The sequence below is a fragment of the Vidua macroura genome, chromosome 15 (genome assembly GCF_024509145.1).
Source record: "Vidua macroura isolate BioBank_ID:100142 chromosome 15, ASM2450914v1, whole genome shotgun sequence".
Classification (NCBI taxonomy): domain Eukaryota; kingdom Metazoa; phylum Chordata; class Aves; order Passeriformes; family Viduidae; genus Vidua; species Vidua macroura.
Window position 1 is genome coordinate 4,985,250 of NC_071585.1, and position 17,640 is coordinate 5,002,889.

Below are 17,640 nucleotides of genomic sequence, written 5' to 3' on the forward strand. Positions count from 1 at the left end.
GAGCGGCTGAGAGACGTCCGAGAGATGAAAGGACCAAAAATTGGATACTGATGTCTTCAGCAGTGACTTTGGGCTCTTTGTTATCCCCCAAAATGCAATCACAACTAAACCACAACCAAGGCTGGGTGTCTCAGACAGTCACACTGTGCATTCCCAGCCTGTCTCACGAGACCCCTCTTGCCGGGGCGCTGAAAGCTCCGCGCCGCTTGCCAGGGGCTGTGCATGGGCTGGTGTGAGCTGCAGGCCACTCGACAGCTCGGCACTGCTGCAGGGCTGTGCTCTAAGTGGGCCAGCCAGCCCGGGTACTCTTGACATTCCTGGATGTCTTCTAAACATGTAATGCTGATAGAAATGTTGTTTAAATATTTGTGAGTTATTTAAAAATAGTGCGTCAAATAAGCAGCCTGGTGACGCCCGACAGATCTCTGGCTCGGAGGAGTGCCTCGGTGGAGAAGGAAGAGGTCAGCACGAGTTATGTACACAGCTCAGGCTCTGACGAGAGACACGCTGCACCCATAACACACATATCATCATATTTATCATCAGAGCACACAGAGCCTGCTGGGAAGCCCCCGTGCATGGGGGTCCTGAGCAGGGAGCGCAGTGCTGCTCCGTGCCCCCAGTCTGTCTCGGTGCTCTGGCTTCCAGCACGTCCATGGCTGGGGCAGGAGGTGCTGTTCCACCTTGGGTTTGGCCATGCCCTGGTTTGTGGCAGCTGGGACAGTTGGGTGCAGAAACAGAAATACCTTCTGGGACCTGGAGGACAGGAAAACTGTGCCAGCATCCCTATCCCACTCTGAGCTGGCTAGGCTCTCTAGCTAGTTCCCCTGATCGCGGCTTATCTGGATATTTAGAGAACTAAATTTTAGGAAGGGGGAGTGAATTTTCCATCCAGCCATGGCTGAACTCTTTCAGTAGTTTCTTCTCAGTATTATTAGACAGAGCATTTTAGGTCAGTACAGGTGGGTGCTGGAAAGAGGGAAAATCAATTCCTGTTACAGACAAGAGAGCTGGACACTGTCTATTCATTATGTTAAATATTTACTTCCAGAGCTCTAATATGCTCCTAAAATATTTTAAAAGCTGGTTTTATATGTTAACTTTATTATCATCTTTCAGTAAACAATTATCATGCAGAGAATAAAACAAGCTCCCAGGCATTGCTGAGATACACTGTAGTCTATTAAGGAGGCTAAGCCTACTATAGCATATGAATCTGCTTTTATGTTGCCTTTAAACTGATTTGACATCAATTCCAGGCCTATTGTAAAAATGAGATACATGATTAAAGCAACACTGTCATCTTTCCAAGGTACTTCTACTTCTTAGAGCTGCTGCAAAGGAAATTATTTTTAAAGCACTCAGAATATTGACCTGTTCCTTGGCTCTTGTCACAATCCATGGAAAAGCTGCAAGGGGAGCTCCTCTGTAGCTCCCTGACTAGACAGCATGTCTTGTACATTCAGAAAATGGATTTGAAAGTTGCTACTGCAATTTTACACTTTGCCTTACAGATACTGATCTGCAGTTTCCTTTTTGTTTTTCCCCCTCCTCATTGGTTGCTTTATTCTTGTTTCTTTTGACATCTTCTTATTCAAAGTGCCAGAGTGAGAAGCTAAAATGGGTCTCAGTTTCTCTGAGGTCCAGATATGAGCTGTGCTTCTTTTCAGATGAAAATGCTACATATATTTATAGAATCTGTTGAGGCTATTTATCAAAATCTTTTGGCTGTTATTTCTCCCTAACAACAATTGCGTTTTCAGAAGTTTACCATTGGCCTAACATTAGTGATTCAACTGAAAAGCTTAAGGATTTGTCATTGAAATGAGGATATATAAAAAACCTACAGAAATAGAACAGAGGTGTTTTCTGGAAGGATCTCAAAGATTTCAAGGAATTATTTTAAATTTGAGCCAGGAAAAGATCAAGTGTATCATAAAATCAGTCCATAGTCTATAAAGATATATTTGGCTCAAACTGACCACCTTTACTTTTTCTTTCTCTGTTATTGTCACATTCCTGGAAACAGATTGGTTAATACTTGGCAAATACCTTTGGAAATAGCTTCAGCTTATGGGGGGATGCAAGCTGGACAAGGTCACTGTGGTATTAGTTGCTCATAACAAAGAGCAAAACCGTAGGTAAAATCTTTTGGTCCCCAATTATTCATCTGGACAAAACTATGGCTTTACAAATAATGAAGCAAGGACATGACTGTGGCCAAACTGTGCAGCACTCAAGCCAGTATTTGTTACATGGTTTTCATGATTATTCTATCAAAAACCTAATTACTTTTCAGGTTTTACTATTCTATAATTCAATTTCACCAATAAACTGCCAAAATTTCCAAATTAACATTCTAGTGCTTCTTATAGATGTGAGTCACCATACATTGCTCTTTGATAATAAACCCCCCCATGTTCCTTTGCCTCCCATTGCTCACACTGATGGCAATACCACACCACTGGTAATAGCTCAGGACCCTAGCTCTGACATTCAGATGTCTTTATTTCTCTGGCACCTATTTAGCTCAAAAGCAAGGAGTTCTTGAAAACACTCACAAGCAAACCTGTTCTCAAGGGATTTCCAGATCTGACTGCAGGCACAGATAACCTCAGGACAGTCTTTGCTCTGAGATGGCACTTGCCTGTTGCTGCTTCCTGAGCTGTTAACACATATTGTTAGAAACAGAAACTGTCTTTTCACGTGCAAAATCAATCTGCTAAAATTAGGAGGCACTGGCTTTAGCTGATTGGCAAAAAAAATTACCTGTCCAGCTGCTTTGATTTGTTGCTGGAATGAGCATCCACTGGGCCTTTGAAGAATTCTCTTCCAACCACTTTGCTCAACAGCTGAGATATAATGAAGATAGGAAGAAAGGTAAGCACAAGGCAGTGTTCTGCTTTTCTGACCAGGCAAGAAACCACTGTTTTTCAAGAGCCATGACTGAAAGAGGATGCAGGGTTGGATACAGATCCTGTTTCACTCGGTCTTGGTTCACAGCAGTGTCACAGCAATTTCTGATCTCCAGAGGGAAGGGCTGAGCTGTCTATCACTCTGTGTCACATCACCTCCTCAGCCAGGGATGGTGCACACTGCAGTCTCTTGAGGAATCTTCCTCTGTGACTCTGTTTCCCTACAAACCAAACTCAAACCCTGGTGAAATGGTGGGGCTGCATCAGGAAAAGGCTCCTGCTTGTGCCAAGGCACTTGGCTCACACTGCACTGGCTGGAGAAAGGAACAGCTCGGTGTGGGTTTGTGAACAACTTCACACCTGCTCACGTGTCAGAGGGACACAGCAGAACAGAACTTATTCCTGTTGGTTATTTTATGCAAAAGGTTTTATTTCTCAAGTATCAAAGTGTCGTTTCTAGAATGGATCACCCATTCATGCCTGATAAGACATAGAGTGGGCAGTCTGGGTTTATTTATTTAAACAGCTGAAAATGTCCTGGTGAGTTTGTTCTCTCTGTGTGCTGCTGAACTGACAGTCACTCCGAGCAGGAATGAGGTTCCCCAGGTGTGCCCAGCCTGCAGAACCCCTCCAGAAGAGAGAGGACATCACTGGCTGTAGATTGTGTCTCAGTGCTGAGACAGAGGTGAGCTGCTTCTGTCCCTAACTTCTCCCTCCATGTAAAATATCCGTGTTGAGCAGCAGCAGTGAGGGCTGTGTGCAGCTCCCATCCAGGTCACCACAAGCAGGCAGTGGGCAGAGGGCTTTGAAACAAGGCTTTGTGAATCAAAGCCAGATAAGATCTGTGGCTTCATGTGTGGGAGCAGTTGAAAGAAGATACTTTTCTTTCCCATACAGTTCCACACATAATACGGAGAGGAACTTCATACATTTTGTGATGGTTTTTTTTTTACTCCCATGTGTTTGTCTGGCTCTCCCACATCATGTAATGTCTTTGGCAATGGCCACCACTGTCCAAGGCAGGACACTGTGTTCACTAATGCCTGGGACACGTGCTGGTTATGTAGCAACTTACTCTTTTGGATTTGTTCCTCACATGAAAACCCTCAAGAGTTTCCTTCTGCAGAACATTAGTCTCAAAAATTTACTCTGGAGAGTAGCAGATTCTAGCTGGACTGCTTTGCTTGAAACAACATTTTGTCATGTCTGAAATGATGTTACTTTGATTAAAAAACCAAGCATTACTGACAGTGCTTCTGTGTGGTGCACAGAGGTAAGAGTCATCTATTCCCAAATATCTCAGGTCCAAAGATAAGCAGGTGCAATCTAAAAGCTTCCTCAGGACCATTTCAGCAACTTATTCATTCCTCTATGAAGGGCCTGCTCTTGCTGGAGCATAAATAAACCAAGCCCAAGTCTTGTTATGATTCTAGAAATGCATTTCAATAACAGAGATGACAAACCTTTTAGAGAAAACATTGGGAGTAGGAAACGTAAGAGATTACAAGCAACATTTTTTTTTTCTGCAGCCTAGGCAGAACTGTTTTTTTAAGCTTGAGCAGTGAGATTTTGACTTGAACTTGAACTTTTTTTGCAGTATGCTTTCAATCCAGTTATATTTATCCAAAGCATTGACTACATTTTGGAAGAAAGAACTGAAACAAAACCTCCAAGGCTGCGTTATCGATCAAGTGCTTTCCCTCCTCAGGAGGGTCTGGTTGTGAGCACAGATTTTGCTCTGTTCCTCAAGAACCCTGGCCAAGGCTCTGCAGGTTAAAGCTTTCATGTAGAGACTGACACTCAGAAGTGTCAGTGGCTCTGCCTTCAATGTCACCTTTGCTTTTAAGTGGCTCTTGAGATAGAAGTAGTTAAGTGATTGAGAAAATCAAAGTGCTTACTCTGCTCGTTTTTCTTGGCTGGCTGGGGGCCAGAGCTGTGATTTTGCTCTGGGTACCCCATTCCCTGCACTACTTAAACTCCTCCATGCTCTGTTCCTAGACATGAACATTGGACATAGATTTCCAGCTCCATGCACCCACTACATTTCTCCTGAGCTTTTTCATGTTAAATGGTCTCTGTGAATCTATGAAAGAAGTTATGGGTTTTGTTGCCACTCTCTCTCACCCACATTTTAGGATCTTCCACAGTTCTGAAAGAATTCTTCCATTTGTTTAGTCTAACCCTAAAAGTTCCTGAGAAAATCCCTGGAACTCGTCATGATAGCATAGTGTTTTCCACTCTAAAAAATGCTTAACTTTGAACAACAGAAGGCAAAAGCTAAATTCCAGCTTGAGATTTGACCTGCTCTAATGAGAAACAGATTACACAATTTTAATGGAAATTAGGGCATCGGAATTTAAAGGAGGAAAGATCAAATCAATTGACACCTGCTGGCTGAGGCAACATTGTGTTGTTTTCCAGGAGCAAAAATTCCACAATATTTCCTTTCATAACAACATGGAGTAGCTGTGATTATCATAGGAGCAGGTAAACAGCCTTATAAAGGCACCGACTTCTCAGGGATACAGGAATAACCAGGACATTTTACATTTCCATTTTAAAAAGGACTTGTCTTTGAATCCCAGTTGTTATCTGGTATTAGAAGGGGAATTCTCCCTGGGTTTTATTTTGCAGGGATTTCCAGAAGAGGTAAGAGAGGGTAGGGTGTGGGTAATTCCCTACCATTTTGTATTGTTGTGACCTTTTAATTGAAGGCTGGGTTTAGAAAGGAAGATATAAAAATTAGAATTAATGATGACCTGATCCTGTTAGGATACATAGCAGCATTTTCTAGAGTTCAGCTCTGTGAAAGCAAGCTTGGAAATGGGATAATGCTTTATCTCCTGCAGGTTTCACTGGAATGTCCCAGTGAAAGCAGCCAAGCAAAGTTCATTGGGAGGTGGAGAAAATAACATGAAAACCATCTGAAAGTTTTTAATCATGTTTTAAGATTTTGATGGTGAAGCCTGGAAAACCTGGTCTAAATGGTTTTGAATGACTACAGAGGGACAAACCAAGAGAATAGGCTTCCTGTAGTTCAAGAGCTTTTTGAATGACTTGGACCCAAAACGTTGTATCTTGACTTTCAGGGAAAAAAACCTATTGTTAATTTCAGGGGGCCACTGAATGTGCTTATTTTCTCATACTTCTGTTCTCACACAGCTGCTTTCTGACAGGAAGACCAGAGTGGTAACAAGATGCTACTTCTAAAATGTGATGGATTTAAGTTTTGACTTCAACAGCATTTCAGCATATCCAAGAGTCTATAATTAACAATATTATTTTCCTCTTTTTAAAAAAGGTTAAAGACTTTATTCACCTTACTCTTGTCTTACAAGAAAGGAAAAATAGTGACACAGTCAGTGTTTCTGCTCGTACATCTTTCTCCCTGCAATACATGTATGTGCAGTTTGTCTAACCTCTCTTTCATCATAGATGATAAAGTTTCAGTCTTTGCCCCTGGAAAAATATTTCACAACCAATGGAGTTCCTTCTTGGGGGGTTTTGGTTTTGTTAACCTATTTTTCCCCCCTTAATTTCATCTAATTATTTTCAATTTTAAATCCCTTCCTAGTGAGCTTATTAATTTTCTTCTTTTTAACTGACAGTTATTCCCCACCACCTTTAACATCCCCCCTTTTTAACTGTCTCACTGTATTTTGTTCTGCATTTTTCCTCCCAATTGGTCTAAGTTGTTAATTAATCATCTGGCTTCTCTCTGAACAACTTGTTTCCATAGAAATATCTTCCTTGATGCCTCCTAGTATAGTCACAGCTGCAGTTAGGTTCCTTGATCTCCTATGTTAATTCAAGATCATCAGAGAAGAATAGAAAACAATTACTTTGGGATCTTACCAAGAGAAAGTTAGAAATTAAATGTCACTCAGCTTTGATTCATGGAAAGTGTTGAGGGAGGTGGTAAAAGGAAGAGAGGGGAAGAAAGAAGTGAGGTGATCTCTTGTACATGTAAGGGAAATATTCCAGTGACAGGAATATGCAGGGAGCTTGGCTTTAATGGGAAGAGACTCCATTACTTGGCACAGTGACTGTCTGAAACAACTTTGGTGACTTGAGGTTCTGCAGAGTTTTGGTGAAGCATGAGTGAGGGATTCAGCAGCAGCAGGCTCATTTCTAAAAACAATTAATTTTAGTCATGCAGTACTTTGTGAGTTGTGTAAAAGGACCCACTCTAGGATTGTTTTCACCACGTTTGAGCGAGGTGGAATGTGACTGGTTTGGAGCAGCTGTGGGCAGAATCCCTGCATGTGCTGACTGCAGTCAGGGGTTTGGCCAAGGCTTGGAAGGAAGCCCATCAGAAAAGTTCTGGAGAGCCTTCAGCGAGGGTAAGTGGGTCCAGAAAATAAGAAATCAAGCAACAAGGACCATTTGGGGAATTTTCCAGGTGTCAGTCCCAAACAGTGGCATAAGCTTTGAAGCTCTAGTGGTCCTTAGTGAGCTAGAGAGCTGGGAACTGAAAAGCCCAGGTGAGCAGGAAACCTTTACTTGTCTTTCCCTCCAGCTTGGGAACCTCCAGAAGCAGCCCCACAAGTCATCAGCCAGGCAGCTGAATGTGGAGGGTTTGACAGGCTGTGAAAATACCCAAATGCCCCTTCTGAAGCTGAGACGTCCTTACTCCAGACGCCCTTTACTCCAGCATGTAAGCTTCCTATACCTCCTCTAGTTAGAAGCAGATGCCAGGATTCCCTGGGTTTGTTATCCTATAGGATACATAAAATGGTCAAAATGGAGGAATGTGATTCCTTCCTGGAAAGCCTTCAGAAATTCTTCACTGAATGCTGTGTTGTACTGAAGGAGTTCACCCCTGAGATTTTATGTGGGCCTTCCCATGGCTGGCAACCCACACAGCTCTAGGGAGCTTGATGGTAGTTTGTTGTTAAAGAGGATAAATGAGCATTTTAGGGTTATCTCATGGGAAATGCCCAAAGGAAAATGGGTAGGAGAAAGAAACTGCATGCCCTGGTTGGAGCATTTCTATGGGATGGGAGCAGTCTACTGATGTTATCCCCAGATTTAAATGATACATTCTGTCTCCCTAATCCAAGCACATAGCTGCACGTTTAATCAGAGCAGGGTGTGTACTTTTTATATGGCTTTGGGTGGGTCTGGCAAAAAGCATTTTCTTAGGAAATCACAGCTAATGCCATATATCACACTACCCTAATTTCTTTTGTATTGTGTCACCCAGTGCCAATACCAAACATCTTTTTCATCGTGCCATACAAATTGTCCATTTAGGAAGCAATTGCACAAAAATAAATTATAGGCCTGTGCAAATTTTGCACTTGGTTGTTATACAGAAAACTAGTGATAATGAAACACACCCATAAATTATAACTTCATTAGGGTATAATGTTCCTAATTGAGATTGGGGAAAGAAGAAGATTTCTTCACCTATAAGAATTCTAATTTTAATTTTAAAATTTTTGCTTATCCACTTCATTCAAGTTCTTATTTTCCTTGCTGTGTTTTAGGCTCCAAACTCTAAAAGCCTAAACACAGCACGAAGTTGTTCTACAGAAATTTAGAGCCTGGTCTGGCTTCCTGGAGTTGTTCACAGAGTCTGAATTATCTTTCAACCTCTGGAAATTAACACAGCATCCCACCTTTCCATCTGCTCTATTGAACTGTAATGCCTGGCAGTCCAGCAGATAAAACATTATTACAGATTTAAAGTTAACTTCTAGTGAAGTAATTTTAAACTTTTCGTATGTTCTTCTGAGACCAGCCTACATGCCCCTCTGTACCTGTTGATGATTGTTCAGGCTGCAAAGACTGATCATGGGTTTTTATTAGATTTTGTACTGCACCATTAAAAGAAGAAGGTCAAATCATAGCAGCAATGAACTACAGCAAATGCAAAGAAGTCGAGTCTGTTGCAGAGGTTGAAAAACATGCTAATATGATTTTAGCACCCAGATTCATTGCTCAACTGCACGTGAGCTTTTCAGACCTTTTTAGTCCAGACTAAGTCCATAAAAGCAAAATAAAGCCCAGGTTCTGTCTGATCCATAAAAACCACTGTGGCAAGGGACCTGACTGCAAAACAACCCTGCAGAACATCGTGAGGCTGGGTCACACTCGGTAGCGGGGATGAGAGGTCGGTTTTAGGGATGAATCCCCAATCCCAGCTCTGCTCTGTTCCTCCTATGCTGCTGGGCACAGGATGTGCTGCACACATCTCCTTTGCGGGATGCTGCGTCGGTCCGGTGTTTTTGTGCAGGGTAGAGCCAGCGCAGTTCTCTGTATTTGGAAAAGAAAAAAAAAAAAAAAACAGCTGATTTTGTAAAACTATGAGGAATGACACTGGCAAAACTTTAAAACAAGGAGGTAAGCCAGCCAGGGAACCAGGGGGTGTCGATTTGCCTTCATCTGGACGAGTGCGGGGCAGGGGTGCGGGATAGCGGCTCTGAACAGCCCGGGCCGGGCGGGGACCCGGGACAGCCCTCCTGCGGCACGGGGACCCGGGACAGCCCTCCTGCGGCACGGGGCACGGAGCGGGGCCGGGCGGGGACCCGGGACAGCTCTCCTGCGGCACGGGGCACGGAGCGGGGCCGGGCGGGGACCCGGGACAGCCCTCCTGCGGCACGGGGCACGGAGCGGGGCCGGGCGGGGCTCGGCCGGGGAAGGGCGGTGCCACCGGAGCCGAGCGGAGCCCAGCGGCTGCAGCGGCCGGCGGGGCGCGGGGCTGCGGCACATGACATCCCCAGGTGAGGCTCCAGTGGGTGCTGATGACATCCCCAGGTGAGGCTCCAGTGGGTGCTGATGACATCCCCAGGTGAGGCTCCAGTGGGTGCTGATGACATCCCCAGGTGAGGCTCCAGTGGGTGCTGATGACATCCCCAGGTGAGGATCCAGTGGGTGCTGATGACATCCCCAGGTGAGGATCCAGTGGGTGCTGATGACATCCCCAGGTGAGGCTCCAGTGGGTGCTGATGACATCCCCAGGTGAGGCTCCAGTGGGTGCTGATGACATCCCCAGGTGAGGCTCCAGTGGGTGCTGATGACATCCCCAGGTGAGGCTCCAGTGGGTGCTGATGACATCCCCAGGTGAGGCTCCAGTGGGTGCTGATGACATCCCCAGGTGAGGATCCAGTGGGTGCTGATGACATCCCCAGGTGAGGATCCAGTGGGTGCTGATGACATCCCCAGGTGAGGCTCCAGTGGGTGCTGATGACATCCCCAGGTGAGGCTCCAGTGGGTGCTGATGACATCCCCAGGTGAGGCTCCAGTGGGTGCTGTACCAGATGACATCCCTGGGTGAGGCTCCAGGTGGGTGCTGCTGTTCCCACCACTGCTTTGTTAGTGTGACAGCAGCTCTCCAGCTGTCAACACTTTGGATCATGCTCTTCCAGTAGCGGCTGCTTTTGCTGACTTGTTGGATGTACTTGGAACGTTCCAGGTAGATTGTCTGACTTTGTTGCATATCTTCAAATATCAACAAGCTCCATCAGGGCAGAGTGACCCAGTAAAATTTGTCAACTGCCCTGGGCTTAGCAGGCTCAGCACAGCACAGCCTTAGTAGGGGCAATAATCCAGCCTGCTTTTAGTTACAGCCACTTACTGGGCAGTTGGTGTTGGGTTAAATAGTTCCTTACATGTAGGTTGAATCTGTATCACACACTGTGGTGTTATTGGCATTTTGTATAATTAAAGAAAACTTAGTGCTACGCAGTGAAAGAGAACAGACAGTCACTTGTTTTGGGGTTTGTTACTTCTGTGCTATGGATTTATTGATATTGGCTCTAGTGGCAGCAAGCAGTACCCTCCCTGCTACAGTTCCTCCCAGGAATCTTGCATCAAGTTTTTCTCAATCATGTACAAGGGTCCTGTGAAAAAACATCCATCAGGAGCCTTTGCCTCAGAGAAATGTGGGAACTGTTTCTGCTTTGCAGCCAGCAGGGCTGAAGCACAGTGAAGCAACACATCTGGGATTAGATTGCAGGGAGATAAATCCCCTCTCTTACCCTACTTACTTGGATAAGGATTTTCAGTGTGGATTGGAAATTAGAGAGTTACACTCTCATTTCTCCTGAAGTTGATGTGAATTAGGTACCAACTTTCCTCGAGCCCTTCAAAATTCCTTTTGAGCAAACACTACTTTCTCTAACGTACTTAGAAGCAATTAAAAGATCAACCAGCACTGACAAGCCAGTTAATGTGGTCTGCAAAGAAAATGCCTTTAAACTTGTCTGGGTCTCAGGAACCAACAGGGGAGGAAAATGGAAAGGACCCGAGTAAAGACCTTACTATCAGCTTGGGAGTCCTGGTAATCAGCTTTGGAGCTGATGCCAAGGAGCTGGATAAAGATGCAATTAAGGTTGCCACAAAGTTCTGGGATACATTGCAGTTCCCAGCTGTGATAACTGAAGAGTTGGCTGCAGTTCCAAAACACCAGCATGATAGTAAAGTAGGAATGAAAGGACAAATATCTTGGCCTTTTCATTTTCCAGACATTTCTGTTCACTATCTGCATGGAGCCTAAATTATCCTGGCTAAATTCCAAGCTATAATCTCTTCCCCCCCCCCCCCTTTCTTGAGTGGGTTAGTAAAGTACAATTAAGCTTTGATATTTTGCATTGCACAAGGGAAAACAGAATAAACATTTCCACTTATTTATGATCCAACTTAGCTCTTGGAGAGTTTGACAGTTTTACAAGGCCCTGACTGCTTATCTTGGTCAGTGCAAACACCCTACTTTGAAAGCATCGTGTTTGAGCCTTCAGCATGGAGCAGACATCATGTTCCAGCTCTCTTTTTTAAGTAAAAGGATATAATGTAAATAAAAACAGTTATTAAAAATCCTGTCACAGGTAAAAGGCAGTTCCGAACATCCAGAAATCGGAGTTCTAGCACAGCAAATGCATTTTTCACAGGGTGTGTGTAAAATGAAATGCCTTATTAGCAGCTGTAAGTCACAGGGAAGGTACATCAATTCTTGTAGCCCTAGGAAGATGCACAAACCAGAAAGATGTGATGGGAAGCTCATCATTTGATGCTCAAATGGAACCTGAAAACCCCTTGTCGCTTCCAGCACTGGCAGCACAAGCAGGAATGACAGGATCTAAGTCAATGTGTGAAGGACCTGCCAGTTCCCAGCCCAGGGTCATGAGCTGGAGGAAGAATGTGTGGCAGAGTTTGACACGGGCTGCCAAGCATGCACGGGGCCTGTTGACTCCAGTTCTGGAGGGGCTGGGGGGATGGCAGCGATGAGAGGAGGCAGCAGCATTCCCCTGTGAGGCACAGCTGGCCCTGCTGTGGCACATCAGGCAGATTGGGAGGTGGGGACCCTGGGCACCTGCTTGTGTGTGGCTGTTGAGGAGGATTACTGCCATTTGGAGAGAAAAAAAAAGGTCTTCTGTATAATGACAGAGGTTGGGAAAGAGCAAAATCCTTTGGAATTTTTTTCTGTTTCGTTACAGAGTGGTGCAATGTGCAGTCAAAGTGAGGAGTCAATCCTACCTTCTGTTCTGTTCTCTTGTTTGCTGGGCATGTTGAGAAATCCTTTCTTTGCCAAAAGCACCACACTTGCATCCTACAGAAAAGGGACAAGGAGGGTCCTGCAGTAACTAATGCAGGAGTGCTGCAAACAGCAAGAAAACCTCCCCAGTTGTTCTTCTTCCTGCCATGGTTTTGGAAGGCGTTCAGATTTAAATCCCTTTAATTAATGATCACCATGTGATTCCTACCTGTTGAAACTAGAAAACTATTTTGGGTGGAGATAGAAGCATCTACCATTGGTTTTAAAAATCTGTTAAAAATTGCTTTGAAAAGGACCTACAATGAGACACCTCTGTGCAAAGCAATACATTCAGGTAAAGGTTTCACAGCAGGCTGAGCTCCCTGGCCTGGGCAGGCAGCTGCATGTTCCCACAGCCCTCCCTGCATGGACCCACCACTGCCTGTGTCCTGCCACTGGAACCTATCAGAGCATGTGGTAGCCAATTCAGAAAGCTAAAACTTCTTGAATCTCATCTTGCCAAACAAAAGTGACTCATTTCCTGCCAGTTTGCCTGACAGGACCTGCTGGCACCAGCTCAGGGTGTTAGTGAGGAGCTGGAACTCACAGTTGGGGAATGGAAGAGGCCTCCTGCTTTGGCAGCAACTGAAAGTCACACTGCATCCTGGCAGCAAGGTTCACTGTGCTGGTGGTTTCAGAAGGAAATTGATCTTTTCCCATTCTATTTAGAGTATTTTAAAATTTGAAGTACAGTTCTTTAGCTGAAGTTTGCTCACCTCACAGTAAGGCTGACTGGCCTGTTTGATACACAGCTGTCACTGGCTTTGGTTACTGCCCCTGCCTTGTTGCCTTGTTAGGAAAGTGCTTCTTGTCAGGAAAACATCTCAGAGACAATGCCCAAATCTCAGCACAGATGTCTTTCGTTTGCTGCAAACAATCTGTTTAACAGTGCTGTTCATTCTGATAGGGATTTCATTCACACTGTAGCATCTGGTTTCCAAGTACCTGAGGAGCGTGGGTCCTGCAGTCTGCACTCAGGACAGTGCTCAGATGGGGACACACAGCTTCTCAGCCTGCAGGAGAGGTGGCACAGCCCAGCTGGTGGAGGGAGCATGGGGAAGGGGCAGCAGCTGTGCAGGGGCTGGCCTGAGTGCTGGGCTGGGGCACACTGGATGCTCTTTGCTGGGGACTGGGCTGAGTCCTCTGCACAGAACAGCCAAAGGGTGGCACAGGCTGTGTACTCTGTGTTGTTTCTCATAAACATCTGGTAGTAACCTACCACCCATAGCCCATGGGGAAATAGCTGGCTTGGCATGGAAGAGTTACTGGCAGCCTCTAAACTAGGAATATTAAGTTTTGCAGGATTTTTTTTTCCCATCTGCTTAATTATGAAATCATTTCAGGAGAGGGAGGTGACACATTTAGGTCACTCTGCTATTTCAGTTGTGCAGATAGCACCCAAAAGATGTTAAAAAGTTGTCATCCTCTTGTCTAGGCCAGGTTACTCCAAGCCCTGTCCAGCCTGGCCTTGAACATTTCCAGGGATGGGGCAGCCACAGCTTCTCTGGGCACCCTGTGCCAGGGCCTCACCACCCTCACAGGGAAGAATTTCTTCCTAATATCTAATCCAAACATGCCCTGTGACTGTGCAAAGGTATGTTAAAAGGCCTGGAGATTTATGTCAGCAAAGAAAATTCCCCCAGCTCCTCTGCCCTTGTTCTATGGAAGAAGCAACCTGTAAGTGTATATTTTCAGTCATATTCATTGAAAATACCCTCACTCGGTGCAAAATATTTTTCTGTTCTATTTTGCATCACTCTTCATGGCTTGGTTTGGTCTAAAAATGGAGTTGTGCTTTCAATGTGTTGGGACCTGGGGAAGTTTCAGCCCCTACACAGTCCCTGTCTGAGCTCAGGATTGCTGTGCACAGGCTCTGGCTGACTAGGCTGAGGTCTGGAATGAGGACAGCTACACTTTCTCCACAGCTGAGGTGGCTGAGTGAGTCTACTGAGGTTTTCTAAATGAAAATCACTTTGTGAAAACTTTTAGTGTTAGGCTGGTCATCCTCCTGGCTCTTTTCTACAAATAGCTTTTATTTTCCTTTTTTACTCTCTGAATACAATGCTTGTCTTTTATTGTCTCTTTATTGCTGTGTTGTGGTAAAGATTATGATAAATTACAGCACTAAATATAGCAGTAAATATAGGCATAGTGTATACAGGCTGTTGTAGAAGAAATTAGTTTCTGTTCTGCAGTATGAAAAAAGAGTTTCATCCATCTGTTTTGTGTAAAAATATCCTGGTCTTCCTGTGGTATCACTTTATTCTCAGATGAAGAAGCCATACAGTTTTGTGCAGGGAAGCCTCTGTTAGAACAGCATTGTCCAGTTTGATTAAGTGATAATGGAAACAATTTTAAGTTTTAAAGCAGAAAAATAAAATCATGGAAGTTGTGTGATATTTTTGGTTAGTGTCTGATTGCACTGATGACTTACAGCTGAGAAGTCTGAGCAAAGCAAGCAGTGAATTTGAACAGGTATGTATGTGAAGTGCCTTGGAATCCTAATCTGTGAGTGTATGTGTAAAGAAAATAGTTTTAAGGAACAGCTTCATTCCTCTGGCCTATGATGCTACTCTTGAAGGTGCTTTAAAAACATTTCTCTCTACTGAGCAGGCTGGATTTTAAGGTAGCTCAACAATGTTCCTTTCGAAGAAGTCTTTGCTTTTAGGTTGGTGTCTGGTGTAACACACGCTGGGGTGCACACAAACCTACAGAAAGTGTATTTGGGAATCCTCTCCTCTTCCACAGACCCAGAGATGCTGGCAGAGATCAGAGCCTGGGGGCATGCACCCATGCTGACCTGCCTGTGTTTTTGAGGAGTCTGGTGTGTGATTCTGTGAGGTTGTGTTCTGCTCTGCCTCTGTGGGAATGTTACAGTAGTGCTGGCCACAGGCCTTCACCGTTGTCACAAAGTGAGCCGCGAGTTCTCGACATCTGCTGTGCTGCGCTGGCTGCCAAGTTGTGTAGGTAGTTGGCAAGGAAATAAATATTGATAGACCCTAGCAACAGGTACTCCTGAGAACTCTTGTTCTGGGAATGCTTAGGCCGTGTCCAGTGTTATTAAAGTTGTGAGAGCATTTTAAGTTTATTTATAGGATCTGTTTGTGTCTTATCACCATCTCTCAGCACTGGAATGCACGAGCAGGCTGTGCCGTGTGAGGGCACAGATGTGTGCCGTGCACCCTGCTCTGGTCACTTATTTCTACTTGCAGCAGATGCTCCACTGCCCCCAGCTCAGGGACAGCTGATTTACCCCCTGTGTGACATCCCCAGGATGTGTTCAAATCTGTCCATCCTGTGTTTTCTTGTCTCTCCTATGGTGGAATGACTGTTGCAGAGCTATGTGCATGTAAGTGCACTGGATACAAGGATTTATTCCTTTTTAGCAATATCCTAACAAAACATTAACACACAAGATTCTCAGAGGTGTGCCAGGTGAAATTAGCTTGTCGCTGTCTGTGGTGAGCGCTGTCCATGAACAATTGTGTGTTCTCGTTGCAGAAATTGAAGCCAGAGAAGCCTGCGACTGGCTGAGAGCTGCTGGATTTCCCCAGTATGCTCAGCTGTTTGAAGGTATGATCACAAAGACTTGCCAAGCAGCTGACACCGAATTTGAGTGGAATTGTTCACATAAATAATATATTTCAGAACCTGACACTTCTGATGGAAGCACTTCCAAATTCTCTTATATCTTCATGCAAACCTGTAGGAAAGTAGTGACCTGGTGTGTTTTCTTGCAGAAGGGACATCTCAGCAGGGACTCAGTACAATTCTTTATAGAACCAAATCTTCCCTGGTTTTCTTTTCCTATTGTTAGTCTGTAACTCAGTCAAATTTCTGCTTTTGTTATTTTTAGTTGCTTATAATTTTTTCAGGCTCTTTTTCTTGGAGTGCTGGAAGTGAAGTTTCCAACTACTGATTGGAACCCAAACTCCTCTGAGGCTCTCCAGCCTGTGATCTGAGTGAGATTGCTTTATTGGTGTTTTGAAAAAGAATGTTGGAAAAAATCATCTTGCAATCATAAGTGTTCAAAAGAAATACTCAGCAGCAGCCAGCCAGTCAAAAATGCAATTTCAGCATGTTTTCATGTTGTTAAAACTACTAAGAGTGCTTATTTCTTGGGAGGAGATATGGATTTGTTGAGAACTTGTATAATTTTTCAGGCCACATTGTGAATATACCTTAAAACTGTTCTTCTTTAAAATATGTTTTTTGTTACAAACATTGAAAGTAACAAGTTTTTTTTTTATCATTTTTAAGAAAGATTTTATCAAAGAACGACAGCTAAAAGAGCAACATTAACTGCTCTCATTCCCACCTCCCCTGGTCACTGCAAAATTGAAAATTTGAAGTCAAGCCCCTAGAGCTGGGTTTGAAAGCTGTATTCCATGAAACCTGGAAATGCTCCCTGTCTGCCTACAGCAGATTGTATTCTATAGGCTGTTTGTTGGAAATTGGCATTGCCATGCTTCTGGAAAATGAATTCTCTGCATTACCTTGCTTTTTATGCTGTGTCCTGACCTGGGTAGGAAAATAAAGCTTATAAAATAAGCTAAGAAAATACATATGGACCGCAGTGGTTCCCTCATGTGCAAGGCTGAATCTCAGGAGCTGAAACACTGAACTGTTCAGCTTCCAGCCCAGCATGATGTGTCAGGCTCCCTAGAGCTCAGAGAGAGTATCTCATGTGCTGCATTGCACCTCACCATGGCAAAGGCTCATGTAAGATAATCCCAGCTTTATTCTGTAGAAGGTGCAGAGAACCAAAGCAAATCTAAAGGTTATTCTGTGTTTCTTGTCTATGGCACTTGGTAGCTGCAAGCTCCTGGAAATGCAGAAGGGCTTGTCCACCTGTAATAACAGCAGCAAGCAGATCCCTACATTTATTCTCCCTCTTGCCCTAAGGAACAGATCCTCACTTGCTGGAAGGATGTTTGCATGAATGTGCAGCTATAGAAGTAGTTTCATTTCACCCGTGATAAATAAGCTGCAAAATTGAAAGTCTTTGCAATTACAACTCAGATTTCAGATTCTACTTCTTTGTTCACAGATATGCAGTTTCCCATTGATGTAAAAACTGTGAGGAGAGATCATGAATTTTTAGATGGAGATGCGATTGAATCACTGTTCAGGTAAACATTAATCATGAATCATCTTTGGTACCCCCAGCCCCCCAGTTACGTGTTA

The 17,640-nt window shown here is 44.3% G+C and overlaps 1 protein-coding gene across 1 annotated transcript in view; it reads left to right on the forward strand.

The window, feature by feature from the left end:
* Positions 1 to 17,640, forward strand: part of LOC128814689 (rho GTPase-activating protein 7-like) — a 46,239-nt gene that overhangs the window by 15,370 nt on the left and 13,229 nt on the right. The window contains exons 2-3 of the mRNA XM_053990779.1: positions 15,955 to 16,026; positions 17,504 to 17,585. Coding sequence (XP_053846754.1) covers positions 15,955 to 16,026; positions 17,504 to 17,585 — 154 coding nt within the window. The remainder of the gene's footprint in view (positions 1 to 15,954; positions 16,027 to 17,503; positions 17,586 to 17,640) is intronic.